Source organism: Cydia fagiglandana, chromosome 3 (genome assembly GCF_963556715.1).
Source record: "Cydia fagiglandana chromosome 3, ilCydFagi1.1, whole genome shotgun sequence".
NCBI classification, from domain to species: Eukaryota; Metazoa; Arthropoda; class Insecta; order Lepidoptera; family Tortricidae; genus Cydia; species Cydia fagiglandana.
This window is the reverse complement of record NC_085934.1, coordinates 1,360,381-1,382,623: the sequence shown is the minus strand read 5'-3', so window position 1 is coordinate 1,382,623 and position 22,243 is coordinate 1,360,381. Positions and strand designations below refer to the sequence as shown.

The 22,243-nt window shown below is 39.4% G+C and overlaps 1 protein-coding gene across 1 annotated transcript in view; it reads right to left on the bottom strand.

Annotated features, from left to right (window-relative positions):
- Positions 1-22,243, bottom strand: part of LOC134680425 (obscurin) — a 127,733-nt gene that overhangs the window by 78,684 nt on the left and 26,806 nt on the right. The window contains exons 5-6 of the mRNA XM_063539554.1: positions 3,161-3,331; positions 2,250-2,415 (exon numbers count right to left, since the gene is read on the bottom strand). Coding sequence (XP_063395624.1) covers positions 2,250-2,415; positions 3,161-3,331 — 337 coding nt within the window. The remainder of the gene's footprint in view (positions 1-2,249; positions 2,416-3,160; positions 3,332-22,243) is intronic.

Sequence of the window (22,243 nt, the reverse complement as noted above, 5' to 3'; positions counted from 1 at the left end):
CAAACCCCGGCTCGTACAAATGAGATTTTCGGAACTTATGTACGAAATATCATTTGATATTTACCAGTCGCTTTTCGGTGAAGGAAAACATCGTGAGGAAACCGAACTAATCCCGATAAGGCCTAGTTTACCCTCGGGTTGAATGGTCAGATGGCAGTCGCTTTCGTAAAAACTAGTGCCTACGCCAATTCTCGGGATTAGTTGCGAAGCAGACCCTAGGCTTCCATGAGCCGTGGCAAAATACCGGGATAACACGAGGAAAATGATGATCCAAATGTATTTTATCAAATCTCGATTCTGCTTGCAGTCCAGAAACTAATTATCAGAATGGTTTCTAGTGTACAAATATATTAATTTAAGGTCAATGGGGCTAATTCCGTCATAGGAACCGACGAAGGTCGAGGAGATCGTAAAGTATGTACGAGTCAAGTCCGGATTCATCCTGAGGGTCGTGAAGTTGGAATCTCGACACAGTGTGAATTTTAATTCTTTTGTGCTGAGCGTTCCGACTGAACATCTAGCGGAGGAGGAGGAGCTTCACCACAGAGAAGTTTTGGCCGAAGGGTGTCAAGTTCCGGCGGTTCCGCGGCCGGCTGCGGCTGCGGGGTTGCGAACTGCATCGCAGCCATAATTGTGTTTTTTTAGTTTTAAGATATTTAACGTTTTTCTCGAACAACGAACAACATTGATAATTTCGTCAGCAAAGCAGCGATTGATTTTAGTTTCAGCAATCAATAGCAAATGGTTTTATTAACCTACGATTGAAAATCAATGAAAATATACGCTAGTGGACGGAATAGTCCCTATGACGGAATTAGCCACATTGACTTTAATGTGTCCGAGTCTCAGGAAACTTTTTATTAAAGTTGATATATCAACGGAAATATTATGCGCCTAAAGACGTTTTTGCTTTTGCAAGTTATAAACCTTCAAAAAAGGGCTCCAGGTGTTATCACCTGGAAAAAACATATTGAGGCAGGCATGTCCTCTGACATCCCTGACAGCCGTCATTTGCCGCGGCATTACAACTATTCTAGTGTTGGCCCGGTGCCGGCCCGGCGCCCGCGCTTGTCTATACCACTATCCGAATGCATGCCACATTTCTACAGTCCTATCATAAAAACAAAGACGTATTCGAAACTGATTTCTAACGACCTGATTTTAAAGTTCATATTACGAACTATGATAACGCGTATCACATTTGTAAAGTCGAAAACAAGGGTATTCGAAATAAAGTTTTAATTCATAAACAAAGGCGTTGTAAACAAATCTCTAATAGGATGCTTCTAAAACCTAATTTTGATAATTTTATCTGAACACGCATGCCAGATTTGAAAAGTCCTAACTCGAAAACAATGTTATTCGAAACTGATTTCTAATGAGTTCATTTTAAAGTTTAAATTTGCGTTGACTGTGTTGGATCTGAATATGTATGCTAGATTTATAAAGTCTTAAGTCACAAAAAATTAAAGGTGCTCTTATTAAAATTTATAAAGGTTGTTTCAAGGTTCAAAGTCAAAAATTGTGATTGGATCAAGAAATCAGGTTTGTGAAGTATTATTACTGATTTCTAAATTTGAGCATTTTGTGTTTTGGATTAACAATTTTTTACTAAATTAAAATTAGGTAGACTATGACATAGATCGCAAATTTAAATGCATCTACTAAGGACTTTTGTCCAACCCATAGCGACATCTCTGAAAACACAACGGAACTACCAATACAAATCTATTTTCATGATAAGCTGAAATTTGTTACAGCGAATTCAGTTCAGTGGTTCGGATATTTTTATATGCTGTGTCTCGATCACGCTAGATGGCGCTATGAATACGTTCATGTATTTGAAATAAAGCAACACTTGTTTTGTAGATGGCAGCACGACAGCATTTCTAATTTTAACCCAATCAAGAACTTTCGTGTCCGTTTTGTTCTTGGTTAGAGTTCCCATTTCACAATTGTAGATGGCGCTGCAATGCTTATCAAGTTAATTTAGTTTACTTACTTTCTATTTGATTACGATACTTTTAATTTAATTATTCTTCTTCTCCGTCGAATTACTCTTGGCAGAGCAGTCGTGGTCACGTTGAACGACGAACGATTCTACACCAGTTCTCCCTGGTAGATGCTTCTCTGGCACATGTGTTAAATGAGGTATTGGTAAGGGCTTTTATATGATCCGTCCAACGCATTGGGGAACGTCCTGTTGACCTACAGCCATTGACCCAGTTATTGAATTTAATTATACTGACCTGGAAGTACTTGGCCACCTCAGGATCGTTGGCGAGCAGATGCTGCGCTCGCGGCTCGTCGCGGCAGTACGCGACGTGCTTGTCGAATTCCCGCTCCATGCGCAAGAGTGCACGGCCCAGCATGCGCGGCTCGCTCGCGTAGTATTTGATGCCTTCTAGGAGTATCCTGGCGGAGAAAATACTTATTAGCATATCACAATACGTGGACAATTCCGTCTAGTGAGAAGCAATAAAATGATGCTAGGATTATTAGGAATAATTATGAGGTGCATGATAAGTTGATAAGGCTACCCTGTAGTTGTACCACCACCAGATGTACCATTTAATCAATTCTTTCTACAGCTACTAAATCCTAACCACCTACGCCATAAGGAATAATCTACCTTCTTGCATCTGTGCATTATAACTAGAGTTTTTATCTACACTGTATGACTTAGGTCATGTCTGTAGATGGTCATACTAAAAATTTAATTAAGCTGTTCTGAAATTAATGAGAAATGAATACCATATACCAATGGCACTATAATATTTAGGTGCAATGAAAACAAAGACAGAAACTGACGTATTATGGAACTCAGCAATCTGCCTGAAGTTGGAGAACAGCAGTTCCCTATTGTCGAGGACTGGTTTGGGTGTAGTCGCTTTGTCCATAGGCCGCATGTACTGGGAGACAACTTGCTGGATGTGAGTATCTTACCAAATTCTGTTGTTTTCAATAAAACGTCGTTTTTTAAGTCATAGTCAGCAAACGAGCAGATAAGTCGCCTGATAGGAAGCAGTGACTGTCGCCCATGGACATGAGCTACGTCGGAGGAGCCACTTAAGCGTTGCGATCCTTGACAATCCTGTATACCTACTTCTTGAAGAACTCCGTGTCATAGCGTAAAGGAAATACCTTAGGAGGTACTTACGTATTATGGAATTCAGCAATCTGCCTGAAGTTGGAGAACAGCAGTTCCCTGTTCTCGAAGACTGGTTTGGGTGTGGTCGCTTTGTCCATAGGGCGCATGTACTGGGAGACAACTTGCTGGATGTCGCGACCGAATTCCTCTTCTGTCTCGATAAGCTCGCGGACCACGGCTCTGGAAAGGAAAATATATATTTTGTATTAGGATTTGATAGTTTACCAAAGCATTGACGTGAGGATCATTAAAAAAATCAGTATTACTTAGACTTCAATCTAACCTACTGCCTTCTCAGTAGACTGAAGCTGATTTTGGGGTCACATAATTGACTGATGCCTTCATGGCGACTATGGGACATATTTATTAGGTTCACATATATTAGTCTTATGGCAGTTAATACAGTGAAACCTGGATAAGTGGGATCTCAAGGGACAATCAAATTTGTCTCACTTAAAGAGGTTTTCTACTTACCCAAGCTCCCAGTTAGCCAGGTACAAATAAATTTCTGTCTCATTTACAAAGGGTTCCATTAATAGAGGTGAGAATAGAGTATATTTCAGTTATAGAGGTGGTTAATAAGGTATTTAGTAATTATCTTCAAAAATAAATGAGGTAAAATAATCCTTGACCCTAAATATTTTTGAAGTATGTTTAAATATTTCTTTGAATTTATTTTGAATGATTCTCCAAAGGATACATAAGTATTTCAAATTTAAATTCAATTTGATACGGACTTCATTGTGTATTAGAAATTTAATAAATGAAAATTATTTTTTTCGTGTTTTTTATCAAAATTTCAGCTTTCGTTTCGATATTTTTAACTACTTACATAAATTAACTAAATCAAACTTGAAGTCGTTTAGACACAATTAGGCAAATGCGGAATTTGTGGATAGACTAAGAGTTAGTAAGAATACGGAAATTGTTCAATGAAGTCCAAGTTAGAGAGGTCATAGATTGACGTTATCTCAGATACAGAAGTTAATTCCCTAAAAAAATGTAATCTTATAAATATAGTCTCAGTTAAAGAGGTAAAATACACTCTCTGTCTCAATTATAGAGGTAAATGTGACTATAAAATCACAACAACGAATCCCAGTTATAGAGGTTCGTTTTATCTCAGTAACAGAGGTAATTCAGTGCTAAAGTGTCGGGACCGCACCATGAGTCCCAGCTATAGAGGTTTCTCACTTATCCAGGTCCCACTTAACCAGGTTTCACTGTATAATGCTAAAATGTAGGTACTTATAATATGATACGAAAACGATAGTGTCCGACCGAAACATGTTTTTTTGCCGAAACCGAAACCGAAACCGAATGTTCGGCTTTGGCTCTAGTTTCGGCCGAAACCGAAACCGAAACTTTTGTAGACTTGATAAAATCGTTGAAAAATGTCATAAAACCGCTTGTGGTTCGTTGGGTGAAGCGTAGAAACTCGCCGCTGGAACGCGCTGGCCGTCGTGCTGTCTCGAAGTCCGCTATACCTCCATTTACCGGTATATGTGTTGTGTGAAATAAAAACACATATGTCTGAGTTTATTTACTGGAGAGTGTTCAGGCAAGTGATAGAGTTAAGCTCTCTGAGTTCTCTGAATATGCTACAAATGGCTCGGGTTTATATAGGAATGGCCGGGCGATTTGTATCTCTGAACTAGTGGATATTATATGCAGAGTGAGTTTTATTTATTTCTGCCAATCTCGTTAATTATAAGCACGTATGAAAGGAGCACGAATCCTAGACTTATAAATAGATACAATATTAAGCACGTATGAAAGGAGCATGAATCCTTGACTTATAACTAGATATAAAACATTCCACGCAATTCATTTGACATAATATACGAGCACAAAGTAAAACATGATATACAAAAGTAAAAATAGCAACCTAAACGTAAAGACTAATTTAACACATGCATGAACCCTAATAGCTATTTACGACAGTCTCCCCCACGTGTGTTAACACCGTCTTCATGCGCGGAGTAAATGGGGATGAGTCTAGAAACTGGGCGGCGGACGTCACCTGCGCGTGTGCGAACAATGGCCATCCAGGCCAGGATATAGCTGGGCGATTACGCCTCTGGGCCACGTTCCTCGTGGCATGGAGCTGTCCGCAATGATGACTACGTACGTCACCTTCATGCAGTCTCTTTACGTTTTCTTAGCGAGCAATACGGCTTTGAAAACCTCGGCGGCAACCAGACTACCAGCGGTGGCGCGAACTAACCGTACATTATCAATGAACGATCGCCACGCGGGTGCGAGTGAGACGGATAAAGGCCTGTCCCAATCGATCCCTGTCCGCCAAACGAAACGCAACATATCGCGATCTTGCTCTATTATTTCGATCTGTAAAAACATCTGTTTGACGTCGGCTAACACCGCGATTTTACTTTCGCGGAAGCGCATTAATACGCCAAAAAGTGACTTTAACAGGTCGGGGCCAGCCAACAGCGCGCTGTTAAGCGAACGTTCGCAAGCTGTGGCGGCCGTGTCCCAAACTAATCGCATTTTGCCGCGTTGCGGGTGAAAAGTTGGGAAATGCGCCAGAGGCCACGTCCGGGGTGCCTCGGGGGGCGGTGGCGAGTCTATTTTCTCCGCGTAACCTTTGTCAAGCAACATACACTTTGCATATTCGGCTTTAAGTTTCGCATCGTGGTCTAGCTTTCGTTCTAGACTGTACGGCCGTTGCAATGCTTGCGCTTGGTTATCGGGGAGTTTCTCGTCATTTGACCGCCAAAGTAAGCCCGAGCGATACCTTTGCTCCCCCGGTATCTTTTCGCAGGTGGCTTCTAGTAAATCTAGCGCACGTTGGTCGGGGTCGACCCGAGGCAACTTTTGCGAAACGCCTAATGATTTTACCTCAGAATGCCGTTTCACAAGTTGTAAGGCCTCGTCGTCCGCGGTATTAGGCTTTGCGTGCCCAACCAATTGTACCGCGGGCGCGATTCTGTCCGCAGTTTCGTGTAGCGTCAAAGTCATTGTCGCGCCTTCGTCAAGTGGCGCGAGGGTTTGGACGGTACCTAACGGTTCCGACACCTCTACAGGCATGACTTTGTGACACGTCTGCGGCAGTCTAACATTGAGTACTGCAGGTGCTGCCGGGACTCTATTACCGCTCGCGGACGCGGCCGCGTTTCGACCGTGTAATAGTTTATTATGTCCGGCTTCGCACTGATTCATGCCACACGCGACATATTGGCACCCATAAGGCTTAGGGTGACTCGCGCCTAAACATCTACAGCACAATTTAGCACCCTTTGCCAAGTCCCATCGCTCAGATATAGTCGCGGCTAGAAATTTCGAACACTCACTAACTTTGTGTTCTTTGCCGTTCTTACATATGGCGCACGCATCGCGCGAGACAGAGACAGACGATGTCTGCTGCCTAGGCTGAGCTCTGGTTGACGCTGGCTTTTTCTTTAAATTACCATCGCGGTGCTTTACGTGAGCTATAGTCGATTTATTAGAATGCGATCTATTAGAATGCGATCTATTTCTCGTATCACGTGTGTATGATTCGCGGGAATCTGACTCCGAATCCGAACTATAGTCGCGAAAGGACGCGGGGGCGCGGGACCCAGTGAGAGCGCCGCTCGATCGACTGGGCTCGCGCACAGAGGAAACCGCGCTTCGTTCACTTCGCAATCCACTAGACGTATCACGGTAGAATGCGGGGGCGCGAGACCCAGAGAGAGCTAGGCTCGATCTTCTAGGTTCGCGCACAGAGGAAACCGCACTCCCTGAACTCCGCGATTCATCAGACGTGTCACGGTAGAACGCGGGGGCGCGAGACCCAGAGAGAGCTTGGCTCGATCTGCTCGGTTCGTGCACAGAGGAAACCGCGTTCACTGCATTCCGTGACCTGTTAGACGGCTTATGTCGGTTTACGTGCTTGGCCGCAGTGCTAATTTCGTTAAGAAACTCGGAAATCGCAACTAACCCGGGTGATTCTACGTTAGACTGCCTATATTTGGCCCATTCATAGCGCACTATCAGATTCAATTTATCCACGATTTTATTCACGAGCTCAGGCGCGTGCAAGTATTTCTCTTGACGCAAGGATCTAATGGTGGCGACGGCATTCGCTACATGCGCGGCGAATGAGGTTATATTAGAATTGTCTTCGGATAAACGCGGCATGCTTTAACGTTATGAATTTCCGTAAGAACAATCTCCTCAGGGTCGCCGAATTGCCGTTCCAGCGCTTCCATTATCTCGTACGGATCCTGAACCGTGTACATTATTGATTTTACGGCCGTCCGAGCTTCGCCCTTAAGTGCGCGCCTAATCCGACTGACGTTATTGACGGCACTAAACATGGGCGACGTATCTTCGAACTCTGCCCTAAATGATATCCACTCGGTGATATCTCCGCCGAATGTAGGCAATTCCGGCGGTTTATGGTACATTGGCGCGTAGGTACCGTGCGGTACCTCTACAATGCGCGGGGGTGGTCTGCTAGCCCGATCGACGGCTGCACGCGGCGGCGGATGCGTTTGCGCGGTCTCTTTCGGCGGCGGGATTTTAACGTTTTCCTTTGCGATCTCGTGCTGTAACCTAGCTTGTCGTTCTACCCAACTTCTAGTCCGTTCTTCGACGGTCGCGTCACTGCTGCCGACAGACTGCGCCTTCAGTTGCGCAACCTGCAGCCGTAAATTTGCAGTGTCGGACTTTGTCTTAGTAGCTTCGACGGTCGCGTCACTGCTGCCGACAGACTGCGCCTTCAATTGCGCAATCTGCAGCCGTACATTTGCAGTGTCGGACTCTGTCTTAGCAACGGCTAGACGGGCTTTACGAACCTCGAGCTCGGCCATTAGCACGGCCAATTTATTATCGCGTTCCCTAACCGATTTGCGACTCCTATGCGAATCGCGATTAGACGGCGCCCGCGACGGCGATGGCGGCGCATCGATGTCTTTATTCACTAGCGTACCTAATCTACTACGATTTACTACCGTGGCATCTAACGTTTCCGAGTGTACCGACTCGTTTCCACCGGTAGTATTCGGGTTGCCACTGGTGCCCTTGCTCCACGTATTAGTCTCGCCGGACGTAGTCTTACCGGACGAGGGGGTAGGGGTGTCCATGTTCGGTGCGGGCGCAGGCGGGCCCTTGGTGCGTGGTCGTAGGCTCCTTGCTTCCTTTTCGGACATCTTTCTGGCTGGAACCACTTCACTTCACTTAACACACGCGGGGGTCCCTAACTTGACCTGCCTATATCTATGACTGACCGTTACTGAGCGCAACGTCAGTGCCCTAAGCGTAGCGTGGATCCCTCGTGGCACTGAATCTCCCGCAATGGCAAAGTGCTATGCCTAGAACGTTCGAAAGCAGTGTGTGGGTATCAACCATGTGACACATGCAACGAAAGTTGCCAGGACACGTGAGCGGAGGACGACCTACGACGCTGCACGGTCCGACCGGCAAGCCGGTAAATGGGTTACGGAAAGGTATTGGGGTTGGGTCTAAGCCGAAGCGAACCTCTAGGCCCAACGCGTCCTTTATTCTGTCTTGCCGTCTGAGTCAAGCAACGTTCGCTTAAAACTCAGCGCGTACTTGTTTCTTTCTTGCCGTCTGAGTTAAGCAATGTCGCTTCAAACTCAGCGCGTACGTTTTTCTATCTTGATTCTGAGTTAAGCTATGTCGCTTGAAACTCAGCGCGTACGTTTTTCTATCTTCATCCGGCTCGAAGGACCAAACTGTGGAGTGTAGACTGTAACTTTTCGTGATGAGGGGTTCGTTGGGTGAAGCGTAGAAACTCGCCGCTGGAACGCGCTGGCCGTCGTGCTGTCTCGAAGTCCGCTATACCTCCATTTACCGGAATATGTGTTGTGTGAAATAAAAACACATATGTCTGAGTTTATTTACTGGAGAGTGTTCAGGCAAGTGATAGAGTTAAGCTCTCTGAGTTCTCTGAATATGCTACAAATGGCTCGTCCCTCGTCTTCCTCAAGCGTCTGCATTAACGACGCTGGGGTGGCCTTTTCTGACTTTTAGTCACTTAGGCGGCGGCTTCCTCAAATGGCTCGGGTTTATATAGGAATGGCCGGGCGATTTGTATCTCTGAACTAGTGGATATTATATGCAGAGTGAGTTTTATTTATTTCTGCCAATCTCGTTAATTATAAGCACGTATGAAAGGAGCACGAATCCTAGACTTATAAATAGATACAATATTAAGCACGTATGAAAGGAGCATGAATCCTAGACTTATAACTAGATATAAAACATTCCACGCAATTCATTTGACATAATATACGAGCACAAAGTAAAACATGATATACAAAAGTAAAAATAGCAACCTAAACGTAAAGACTAATTTAACACATGCATGAACCCTAATAGCTATTTACGACACCGCTTTTATACACATATTATGGGGCTGTCAACACCGAATGTCCTTGAAATTGATGTTACTTAAGGTGGTTCTCCTTGCTCGAATTTCATACAAACTTCTTGGCACCCTAGCTCCTATTATATAGGGTTTCTTCACTTGTATATGTAATGTTTGGGTAGTATATATACTTCAGTCTTCGCTTAACGTAAAAAAATACTAGATTTTGATTAATATTATTAAGAAAAAAGCCTTTGAATATTGGTAAAAATTTGCCCCATTGCTTGTTTGTGTGAGTGATGCTTATAGTGTAGGTGTAATTCTAACATGGCGACTTCATTTGACAAGCAATCATTTTTAATTTATCAAAGGTGTAACAGATGGCACTTTAAAACCGCAACACAGATTACCTGTGTATTTTGTTTTATTTTCACTCAATAGAGGGAGATATATTTAATGCACAAAGCATGTTACGAGTATACTCATTTAAGAGTCTCCTTTCTGATATAATTTCATTCCCAGATTTAATATAACTTAATAATTATTATGATTTTACACAATAAAATACATTTATATAACTATACATTTAATAGAAAGGTCAGTCCAAACAATCATTCGCGTAACGGTCGTCCACCGAAAAGCCTTGTGAATTCTGCTTTCGGTTCGGCAGAAATATAAATGTTCGCTGGAAAAGCCTATATTTATTGTAACAATGATTTTAAAACTAAAATACCTAGCTATATTTTTCTCAAAAATATATAGGTATGTGGAAAAAAATGTCATCTTCTTGTAAATAAACAAGATTCTATATGTTCTACTTATGCATAACAATAACATTAGTAGATTATTAACCAAGTGATCATTTCTTGTTGATATTTTTTCAAAAATGTTGCCTTTCACCCGAGTTAAAACACTCTACTTTTCATTTCGCATATAAGGAAAGTAAAATGCATGTGTTTTTTAACACATTCAACACCAAGAACCCGACTGTCGGGTACACTGTTCGTAGCGACTACGCGCTACATACGGCGAAACCGTGGCTACGCGGTACGAGCGTAACCCGTAGCACTTAGTGGTAATGAATGTGTTAAATAAATTTTTATACTAGGTATTTTTGAGAGTAGGTACTTTCAATTAAATATTTGGCCAAAAGTAATATCGTTATTTATGGAATGGGGAGTCAAATATCAGAATGGAAATTGTATAACAAATCCATTTATACCCAAATTTCAATTCCTTATTGTAAAAATAATAATAAAATCGTACTTGGAATTGGAACCTAAACTGCTCTAGTGCAGAAACGTAGGGTAGACCGGGTGCAATAGTACCACGGGGCAATAGTACCATCGTTATTATCTTCACAATTACAACGAAATATGAATATGTGGGTATATACGATAAAGCCCAATACTTGTCTGGACCCGCTCACTTAGTGTAGTAAATAAAGGTAGTGGACCCCGCAGTAATTCCTCAGCCAGAAAAAGCTTTACAGTATGATAAAGTATCAATAAATAAAAAGTATTGTATAAATTTCCAAAGAACAATAATAATAGTATTTAAGTAAATATACCTAAAGTCTTAAATCGTTAATATCTTTTTACGGAAAATTGCTCCGTTTAAACTTTCTTCTCCGGACATGTTCATGTAACGTATTGCAACAATATATGAAATATCAAAAAAAAATCCCCGCAGAAATACCAATATTAACAAAATATTTTTTTTTGGCGTGGCTTGGACCGGAAAATTGCTCAGTCTAATTTTTTCACTGGAATGCCATTTTATTGCCGATTTATACATAAAAAATGGAAAATCTAAAAAATTTACCACGTAACTATACTTCTTTTCAGAAATTGCCTTTTTACTCGGTGTGGAAAATTTCTCTATCCATTTTATTTATTGAATTAAGTTCACAGTTTTCTTTCCATTCAACTATAAAAACATCCAAAAAAATAACGAGCGTATTCAAAACTAAACATATCGGGAGCAGTGTATAGGACACACCCCGTACACACCCCGCGTGTACAAGGGATGACAGTTCTTTTGGATATTTTGGATTTAAGTATATACGTGACTACTTAGTATATATTTAAAAAGAAATCAGGCTGAGAAATTTTCCACTCTCAGTTTTTTATAGTTCTAAAATACATAAACTTGGGTATGCATTTTTTTTTGGATTTTCTTACACACTACGCCAAATTATATTCTAAGATCATATAAGAAGGAAAAAATGGCAGAGCAACTTTTCCGATGAAAATGAGCGCCAAAAAAGGAATTATCGTAAAAAAAATATTCTCATGTTTGACAAAAGTTTTAGATTTTTTTCTAGTATCAGATACTGATACAAATAACTTATTTGGTAAAATAATTTTGGACGGAGGAATTACTCGGTTCAATATATAAACAGATTTGTATTTTTACGTATAAATACCTAACTTAGGAGTGTTTTTTTTTTGGATATTTATATGTTAGTTTCGGCTCATACTATACAATAACCAAGCAAAATTTCATCGACTGAGAAATTAATGCATGGGTCTCCATACAACAACTTGCTTCGTTTACTACACTACACTAGTCGGCCGCTCGCTGCGACGCGGAACGGAGGTGCGCGGAGACCATTTTTGTTTTCGAGTGATCAAAGTAAGTATTTACGAGAAATATTTTGTCATATTATTCAAAACTAAATAATCCTAGAGTTAGATTGGTATTTGATTATGATTAGTTAGTTATCAAAGTTTCTTTTGTGGGACAGTATGGGGATGAGTTAGGTAAAGGAATTGAAATATAAGTACTTTATGTAATTTTGGGTACTCGGGGGCATTAGTAACTATGTGAGCCGGGGACAATTGCACCGTTACAATTGACACCGCGGTACAAACGACTCCTTAACAACGTTACCAAAAATATTAAAAAAGCATTAGGAGAAACCAAAAATAAAGGAAAAATATGAGACAGAAAAAGCAAAAGGGAAGGGAAAAGGCAAGGTAATAGACAAGGGGAAAGGGACCGGAAAAGGAAAAAATATTCAACGACAAGGAGGATTCTGTAGAAGAATACTATTGCCTAGTCTGTGGTGAGCCTTATAGTATAAGCAGATCCAATGAAACATGGGTGCAATGTGATAATTGTCAATTGTGGGCTCATGAAGAGTGTACTGACCAGGGCCCTATTTCACCAACTACGACAGGTATGGCAATTGTCAAAAAATGACAGACCTCTGTTTCACCACACCGACATTTGTCAGTGACATATGTCGAGTGACAATTGACAAGTGACAGGTGACAGGTGACAATTTCGTAGATTGTTTTGTATAGAATTTCATATAAACATGACAGGTATTTTGGTACAATTGTCCATCTTAAATTTAATGACAATTATTTTGTGAAACAAGGGTAATTATTACTAGTCGATATATTTGTCAATTCTTGACAAGATATCGTTAATTGCTTTCTGTGTACCGTGTTGTCATCACTAACATGATATTGATTGAGATCCCAATCCCACCTAATGCAGCGTACCTACATTATTTGTTCACAAGGCGTGAAAGCATTATTTTTTTGTTACTTTTAAATTATTTTTTCTGCAAATGCAAGTGCAGTGATGTCAAAGTAGAAATCTATTCTTACCCTACTTTATGTATTCCCTTGTATAAGAATGTCACCTGTGTTACTTTCGCGGAGATTCATTTTCTAACCAAAACCCTAACTTTACCGTTAGTGCCCAACTTCGCCCAAGTAAATTATAAAAAAAACAATACCTACCTATTTACCTAAACATACCTAATTTCGCTACCTGTCCCCAACTCAATCAAAACTGTACTGAAACTTATTCCAAATCCAAATCCTAAATGTTGAAGTACTAAACGCCTTCGTAGGCAACAATTACTATTTATAGTGTTATTATGATTTCATGCTTGTTAAGAAGAATTTAAAAGCGATTTTTATTTGTACCCTAAAGGCGAATTTAGGGTACAAAGTTTGTTTTGCCAACGTTTGCCAATAACGGGGTTTGCTAACAACGAAAACACTACAATTGTCACCTAAGCCTGACACAGCTCCGATTTCATGTCAAGAATTACCGACAAATTGACAAACATGTCGACTTATAAAAACTACTCTTGATTCATCAAATCATTGTCATTAAATGAAAGATTGACAATTGTAACTAAAGGCCTGTCAAGTTTATAAGCACTTCTATACAAAAACAGTCTACTAAATTGTCACTTGTCACCTGTCACTTGGCAATTGACACTCGACATATTGTCGTGAATAAAAAATATTAATTTAAAGTGGTGTGACATTGTCATGAATAAAAAATAATAGGGTTTTAAAATGTTTAAATAATTAATGGGAGTGATGCCTCGGATAAGATCCGCAGTAAAACATTGGACTATTGGAGTACAAGGGTCCTCTTGTTATTCTAACCTGGTTAATGGGAACTTGGTAGGATATTGAAAAGATAACACCAAATATCTGACATGCAATTTAATATATCCTGTTAAATAGTTACAAGGCACTCCGCTTTAGGGCGGGTGCTACTCAAAATACAATTTGTTTCTATAAGCCGTTGGCGGCTGTGGGGTGACACTATGGCAATCCTTAATCTACGATCGCGAGACGGGCGAAACGCGGAGTTTTGGCCAAAACCTAAAACGAAAGTCTAGTGCACTCACGGATACCGGGTGTAGCTTTCATCCTGGAACTTAGCGTAGCAGACAGATCGACGTAGATCAGCGGCGGGCGTTCATCGAGCCCCAGCTGTGACAAGCTAAGGCGAGAACAACCCGCGGCGCTCGGACTTTCACGGGAAGGACCCGCGTGAAGACACCTTGGAGTCGTCGGACGGCAGCATAGCCATCCGACACACGGCCTGCAAGTCAAGGCCGCGTCCTACGGCGTAGAGGCAACGCCAGCATGACGCTCAGCAAAATCGGGGACGCGCAACAGCGCGCCAGGGAACACGATCACCAACCGTGCTCATGTCCATCGGCGACACGGGACGCACTAAGTAAATCACGCGCACAATTCACGCACAGCGATATACGCACTTTACAAATCGGTCTCCCACCAGCCGGACCAGGCGGCGGAAGGAGACGAGGCAATCCCTCTTAATCTTTAATTAGAAACCATCTACATCCTAGCGTATTCCCATTCCAAGTCTCAGTGTAAGTGACCGTGACAGTTCGAAATAAAATCCTACCTGTCACATCGCGTTTCGATTCACATCAACACATCAAACGTCAAACCAACTTAAATCTTTTCCAAATCAAATGATTCTCGAAAAATATCAATGCTCATTAATACTTGTAATATTTTAAGTGGTTAATAATAATTTCTAATAATTACATTTATATCGTACGTTTCTACTTTGTTTCCTTTGGAATATATCCTTGCTTATGCCTGAACAAAACGCCTATATTCTTAGCTGTCACCGGGCTGTCACGCTTACGACTACCCAACGAAAGTCTTTTTTATGTTTTTATATAATTTCATAAATGATTCTAAAATACAAATTAAATTAGGATGTGACCTACTCGAGCAGCTAGGGTGGATCACGAGGGTCATTTTGATATGCGTGAAGCCAGGTTTGGTTCAACAACCTCTGCGCAATCTGGGTGACAAGTTCCGTTCGAGTAGCATGCTCTTTGGACTTGTTTCTTCGAAACCAGTTAGCCAGGAGGCAGGATATGCTAATCAACCTACAGCCGAGAAGGTACATTACAGTTTTACATAAGTGTCATACTCTGGTGTATGTTATTCTGTCGAAAATGCGACACTAATGTTGTATAGGTCACGTTGTATGAGGAAGTATATGTTTGGTATAGGAAACCATGTAGCATCGCTACAATATGTCACTGTCGGCTTGGTGAAATAGGGGCCAGGAATTGAGTTACACTTGTCATAATTGTGAGTAGCGATTATCTTACTATGAGATATGTTAGTTTAAGGTTCCTTAAAGAGCATTCGCTCATCAGACACGTAAACGTACATTTATTTATGAATTGGAAAAAAAAACAAAAAACACCTCAAGCAAGCGGTGTGACTTGTCATAACGCACGCACGCATTAACGCAGCTAAGGCTCACTTGCACCATCCTACTAACCCAGGGTTAAGCGGTTAAACCGTCAAACCAGTGTCAAATTGTACTGGTAACCATGATAACTCCAGGTTTAACCGGTTAACCCCGGGTTTGTGGAATGGTGCAAGTGGGCCTAAGAAGTCAATTTTGACTGTCATGATTTGACCCATATATACATATGTATATAATATAATTTACAACGCAGTCGATTGTTATTGGTCAAAAAATTAGAATGTCAGTATTTTTTAAGGCGGGGTTGATTGTAACAGGGGGCAATAGAAAGTAACTATACAGGTTGATTCAGGAGACGTGAGCAGGACTAACACTGCGCATTTCGTAAATTATAAGCAACTGTTTCGTATCAGTATCAGTGAGGTTAACGTAAATTTTCTAGTCTAGTTGAAAAAAAAAAATTATTTACGACATGCATGGTTACCCTAGAATTAGAATACTAATTACAGTTAAGCTCTAAAATAATAAACCTTTATATAATAAACATATTGTTTGGGTTTTATTTACGTTCCAATTTTTGGTACTATTGACCTGCACCGCACGAAGGGTCAATTGTAACACAAGGAATCATTGACCAAAAACGGGGTTTTCTACCATATTCTTACCGTTAACAACAATTACCCTCAAAAATACGTAAATCAATAACCTACTATTTCATATGTAGGTACGTACAGTTTTGGTTCAACTCCTATACATTCTGAACTAGGAACCATTATCCAAAAAATGGTACTATTGCCCCCGGTCTACCCTATCATTTCCTGCACACCTTTTACAACAACAATGACCGTCTTTCATAGCATGCGAAATGAAACGGATATTTCTTGTTTTCTTTGCATTAGCATTTTTCTCTCGATAATTTAATCAATTTGCAACATAAGTATTAGAAGAATCGTCATAAATTCATAAATAACAAAATATAAAAGGACATACATTTATAGAAGGTTTCCCCGCGCGACGTTGCCAATTGGTTTAAAGGGCAACATGCTCGCAACGTTTGGATGTCAATAAGTCGACAATGAAAAATTATAATATAATTTTTGAAATATTATTTCAAATCAATTCAAACTTGATATTTTTGACAGTAATGGGTTACTTACTTAAATAAGAAGGCATATTTCGTCCGGGTCTACTATGGTCAAATGGTCTAGTGGCTTTTAGCTAATGAGTATAAGTCTAATAAGTTGAACAGCATGACAGGGTTCAAACCACGAACAAAGACTCATTTCTTTTTGTATTTATTTTGTTTAATTTTTTGGCTTTTTATGACCTTATTTTTTATCACACGATTATTTTACGATTTTTAATCATTATCAAACGGGACTTACCTAATCGCTTATAATTAAGTTTTTAAAATTTACCTCCGAGTTCCAACGTTCCGACGGCGTAGTCTCCGTGGTTGTCGGGTCGGGCTCTTAGTTCTCTTAGACAACGGGGACGGAAAAGTTGGAGGTACATTTTAAAAACTTAACTAAAACGGTTAAGTACTGTTTTTCTAAATAATAATATAATGTATAGTATTTATTTTAACTCCAAATTAGTTTTAATAGGTATATATATATTAGAAAAGGTGGAAAGGCTGACCATATAGTCATCCAGCGTGGAAATGCACTCAATATCCTTTAGCATTGCATTTTCTAAAAACCTATCTAGATAGAACAACATTAGGTGTTTATGTAAAATGGTAACTATGTATAATTTCAATAAAATGTAGGTAAAGGTATACTTACTTACTTTATAGTTCGTTTTTTTAGCTTTAGAAATAAGGTAAACAATCTTGATGCGTCTTTTAATTGAAAAACACATTTTAAAAATAAGTTACGGCAAATATGTAACAATTATGAATCTAATACGATCATTTATAATCTTCTGCTTTCATAAGTAATAGTTACCGATTTTTTAAAAACGTTTATCTATTAAAAGACATGTCAAGATCGCTTACCTTCTTTGTAGTTCTTTCTAATGCTTAAAAAAACGAACTATAGTTAGGTATAGTTTTTAGGACTGACCAACAATGACTACGATATTTACGATAGGTACAGAAAGTAAGGCTGACTGCTGTATAAACGTAAGGAAACATAATTATAATTATGTACAACAATATATAAGGTATACCTAAATGAACGAGTTCACATCCCATCATAATCACAATATTTTATTGTGTTTAAAGAACGATATATTTTGATTTTTTCTGTTTCTCATTTCTTCCCCAACAATGTGACTCACACGCCAGCTTAGTAGTGTTACGTTACTACTAAGGTAACATTAAAAGCGTTTTTTTAATTTTCGGTACCTAAAATAATTTGCGTCATTTTCAATTGATAATAAGAATAACAATATATAAATTATAAAACTTTTCATAAAATAAAAAAAAAAACAAAAAAAATAAGCACCGTCGTGATTTGAACCCAGAATCATTGTAACTAGCTTAAATTTATTCAAAACAGATGTTGTGGGTGCCACAAGCACATGACAATTTACGTTTCAAAATTCCAGTTGGTTCCAAGTTACTTGTCAATGTCACAAATAAGAATTTAAATTCTAAATTGTTTTTACAAAAAATAAAATTTCATGCGCTGAACTGCGCCCTCTAGGATACTTTATTGTAACATTCCAAATCTACTGACATTTGACACTGACTTTACCCATACAACCATTTCCAGTCGCCGTTACGACGCGGTGTAGACACATCTTGTGTCGACACCGTCTGTTTCGGTCACAATTCCAGTCGCAGAGTCGTCGCCGTGTCGACACAGTTACCAGAAATGGGGAAGGGTCGACACATGACACAAAGTGACATAAAGTGTGGTCGCCGTGTGCACACATTGTTTCGGGTTTGCGACTACTTTATGCCAAAATCATTCGTTCATTCGTTCATTTTGTTCCTGTCAAATGGAAACTGTCAGATGGAAAAATACTTAAATAAAAATAAGTGACATTAATACGCCATCCCTAAAACGGATTACAAGACGTAATTATATATTGTTTGCATTTATATTACAATAGGACTTAAATTATTATGGGGAATTAAACTGCTCGAGTGATTTGATAAACTAAGTGTAATATAATCAACGCGCCACCACATTGTTTTAGTTTAGCCGGAAATGAAATCGTTTACTTCTCAGTGCCTGTGTTCATAAATATATTATTTGATGCATTTTTAGTACTTCGATGCGTATACTATACTTAAATAACAGAAATAACGCTTTACATACTACGAAACTTGTTAATTATGATGTATAAATATGGTTTAAGGCTGAGAAATATTACAGTCACAAAGTAGTCGCAAATGTTTCGACTTTGTGTCGACTCTGTGTAGACACATGACACGCGCTGTCAAAAGTAATAACAAAGTTACTGGATTTGCAAAATGGCTCCTTGTGTTCATTTGTTTTCAGATATTCTCAAAGTATAACAATGCCGTGGTCAGAGATGGGACTAATAGATTAACTGTTTATTCGACTAATTAATGGAATAAAAAAAGTTAATCCTCACATTTTAATCGCGATTAGTTTAGTCGACCTAACATAGATTGAAATTGAATTAATCTGAATATTAATCGAATAAATTATCGATTAAATCTCGATTGAAAGTTGACAGGGGGACATTTTTGTACGTAAATGGAATAGGATTTGCATGTAAATATTTCCCACCTTTTCGGGGCGGGGACAAATTTTGGATGTATTCCCATTTATTCCCCAGGGAACAGATGGAATAGGATTTGAAAGTAAATATTTCCCATTTTTTCCCACCTTATCGGGGTGGGGACAAATGGGAACACACAATTTTCGGATGTAATCCCATTTATCCCCGCAGGGAACAGATGGAATAGGATTTGCATGTAAATATTTCCCATTTTTTCCCCCCTTATCGGGGTGGGGACCAACAATGGGATCACACAATTTTTATATGTAATCCCGTTTATCTCCGCAGGGAAAAGATGGAATAGGATTTGCATGTAAATGTTTTCCATTTTTTCCCACTTTATCGGGGTGGGGACAAATGGGAACACACAATTTTCGGATGTAATCCCATTTATCCTCGCAGGGAACAGATGGAATAGTATTTGCATGTAAATATTTCCCATTTTTTCCACCTTATCGGGGTGGGGACAAATGGGAACACACAATTTTCGGATGTATTCCCATTTATCTCCGTAGGGAACAGATGGAATAGGATTTTCATGTAAATATTTCCCATTTTTTCCCACCTTATCGGGATGGGGACAAATGGGAACACACAATTTTCAGATGTACTCCCTGGCGTGACAATGTGACGTAACGTGACAGGTGCGACATTTCGACAAGTCTCATTGTTGCTGACGTCACAGGCATCCATGGGCTACGGTTATCGCTTACCATCGGGCGGGCCGTATTCCTGTTTGTCCCCATCATTGTATTATTTTTTAAAACTTTATTATATCGGCAAAAACAGGTATTTCTTTTGCGATGTTTATGATGATAATGATGAAAAATGAAAATTGTCACAAGATTTCAAAGAACTTTCGGTAATTCTTGAGTTCTGTGTCGGAATTTTTGTCGTATTTCTTGTGACAAATGTCATTAGCTTCGCAAAATAAGTACTTATTAACTGGCGATATAGTGGAGTTTTTTTTAATTAACATGATGGTGGCAAACAACCACACCGCCCGTCTGATGGTAAGCGATTACCGTAGCCCATGGAGGCCTGTGACGTCAATTACAGTGATGTAGACAATTGTTGGACCTGTCACGTCCTAAAACCTATAAAACGATATTCATGACGACTTTTATAACAAAATGCGTAGCCGCCATCTTGGATTATAAAATGGTCATCATTTTCCAATTCTGCACTCCCTAAAACCTATAAATCGACATCCGTGACGACGCAAGTTATCTTTATTTTCAGATCTAACCAATTGCTACAGAATACAAAGGACAAAAAAAGAAGCAAGGAGGTAATGAAACAAGCAAAAATACTGATGATTCCTCGACGCAATTGGATGATTCTTAAATTGTGTCCAGATTTTCTTGTCATAAAAGTTTTTATTTTTCACATATAACTCACACAAGCTCCGTGACATTTCGACCTTGTAATTTTTTTAATGTTTTTGTTTATATATGCGTATCTCACTAGAATAATATAATCAAGGTATGTCTATGTTTGATGATTGAAATAGTAACTCTAAAAATTATATTTGAGTCTTATATTCCTGCCGAAGACTTTTATTTTTCCTTTTCCTTCTACACAAGTTAGGCCAAGTAATGAGAATTTAGGGCTCTCAATTTTATCTTGACTTCTACATCAGTAAAGCTACGAGGCCATGTTTGGTATCGTTTTCGTATAAATTCACAGTACCAAATTTAGTTATGGTATCACATTGACACCATTCCGAAGTAAAAACATATAAACTTATTAAAATACTTTCTTTTAAACTCCTCTTCACGCTTAAACTGCTGAACAGTTTTAATTTAAAGGTACACATATATTTTGAGTCCCGAGACAGGACATAAGTAATAAGTTACCTCAAAAATCATCCTTTAAAGGTGTGAAATGTGGTGCAGGGGGGAATTCAGAATTGAATTCTTGAAGTTAATACTTACTGTTTAAGTTTAGGTTTGAAGTCATGTTTTTTATCATTTTCAACTAAATCAAAGATGTAGAATTGTAGACCATCCCAAATTTCATATAAATCGGTTCAGCGGTTATTGATTTTCCGTACAAATTTTCACGCCACTTTTCACACCTTCAAAAGATGATTTTGGTTATAAGATCTATCCTATGTCCTGTTCCGGGACGCAAACTATTTCTATACCAAATTTCAACGAAATCGGTTCAGCGGTTAAGCGTCAAGAGGAGTTTAAAAAATACCGGCCAAGTGCGAGCCGGACTCGCGTATTAAGGGTTCCGTACATTAAGTCCGCCTCGCGCTTGGCTGCACATGTCTAATAGGTTTTCCTGTCATCTTAATAATCGTGATAGGTAAAGGACTATTTTGTGTATTTTTTTCAAAATTTAAGACCTAGTAGTTTTGGAGATAAAGGGGGGGGGGCAATGATCATTTTTTGGGTTTAAAAAATCAATTTGTTTACGTTACATGTCCGTCTTTGGGTCCCTAATTTACATATATGTACCAAATTTCAACTTAATTGGTCCAGTAATTTCCGAGAAAATAGGCTGTGACAGACGGAGAGACATACAGACGCACGAGTGATCCTATAAGGGTTCCATTTTTTCCTTTTGAGGTACGGAACCCTTAAAAAAATTTTTTTAATTTTGTGGAACACGGCCTAGCACCTTCACTGATGTAGAAATCAAGATAAAATTGAGAGCCCTAAATAAAGTTTCAAGAGCGGATATCTCAAAAACTATTCAATATATGGAAAAAATTTACGAAATAAACTTATAACAAATTAAATTAACTTTCATTTTGTATAAGTGGCCATGTCGCTACGATGCATAGTTTCCGAGATATAACCGAAAAACCGGAAAATGGGACCTTCAAAGCCCCCTCTCTCCCCCCGCTCAAAGGCTACGGCCGAGGACTTTTGATATGTTCACCTAACTTGTCCAAACCAAGTTAAGGAGTCAAAAATTGTGTTCCGAGCATTTCCCTCTACAACTTTATTGAGCATTCGTTGCCTGACCTAGTAGCGTATTGCATTTCTTTAAAAACTTTTCTGTAAAAGGTT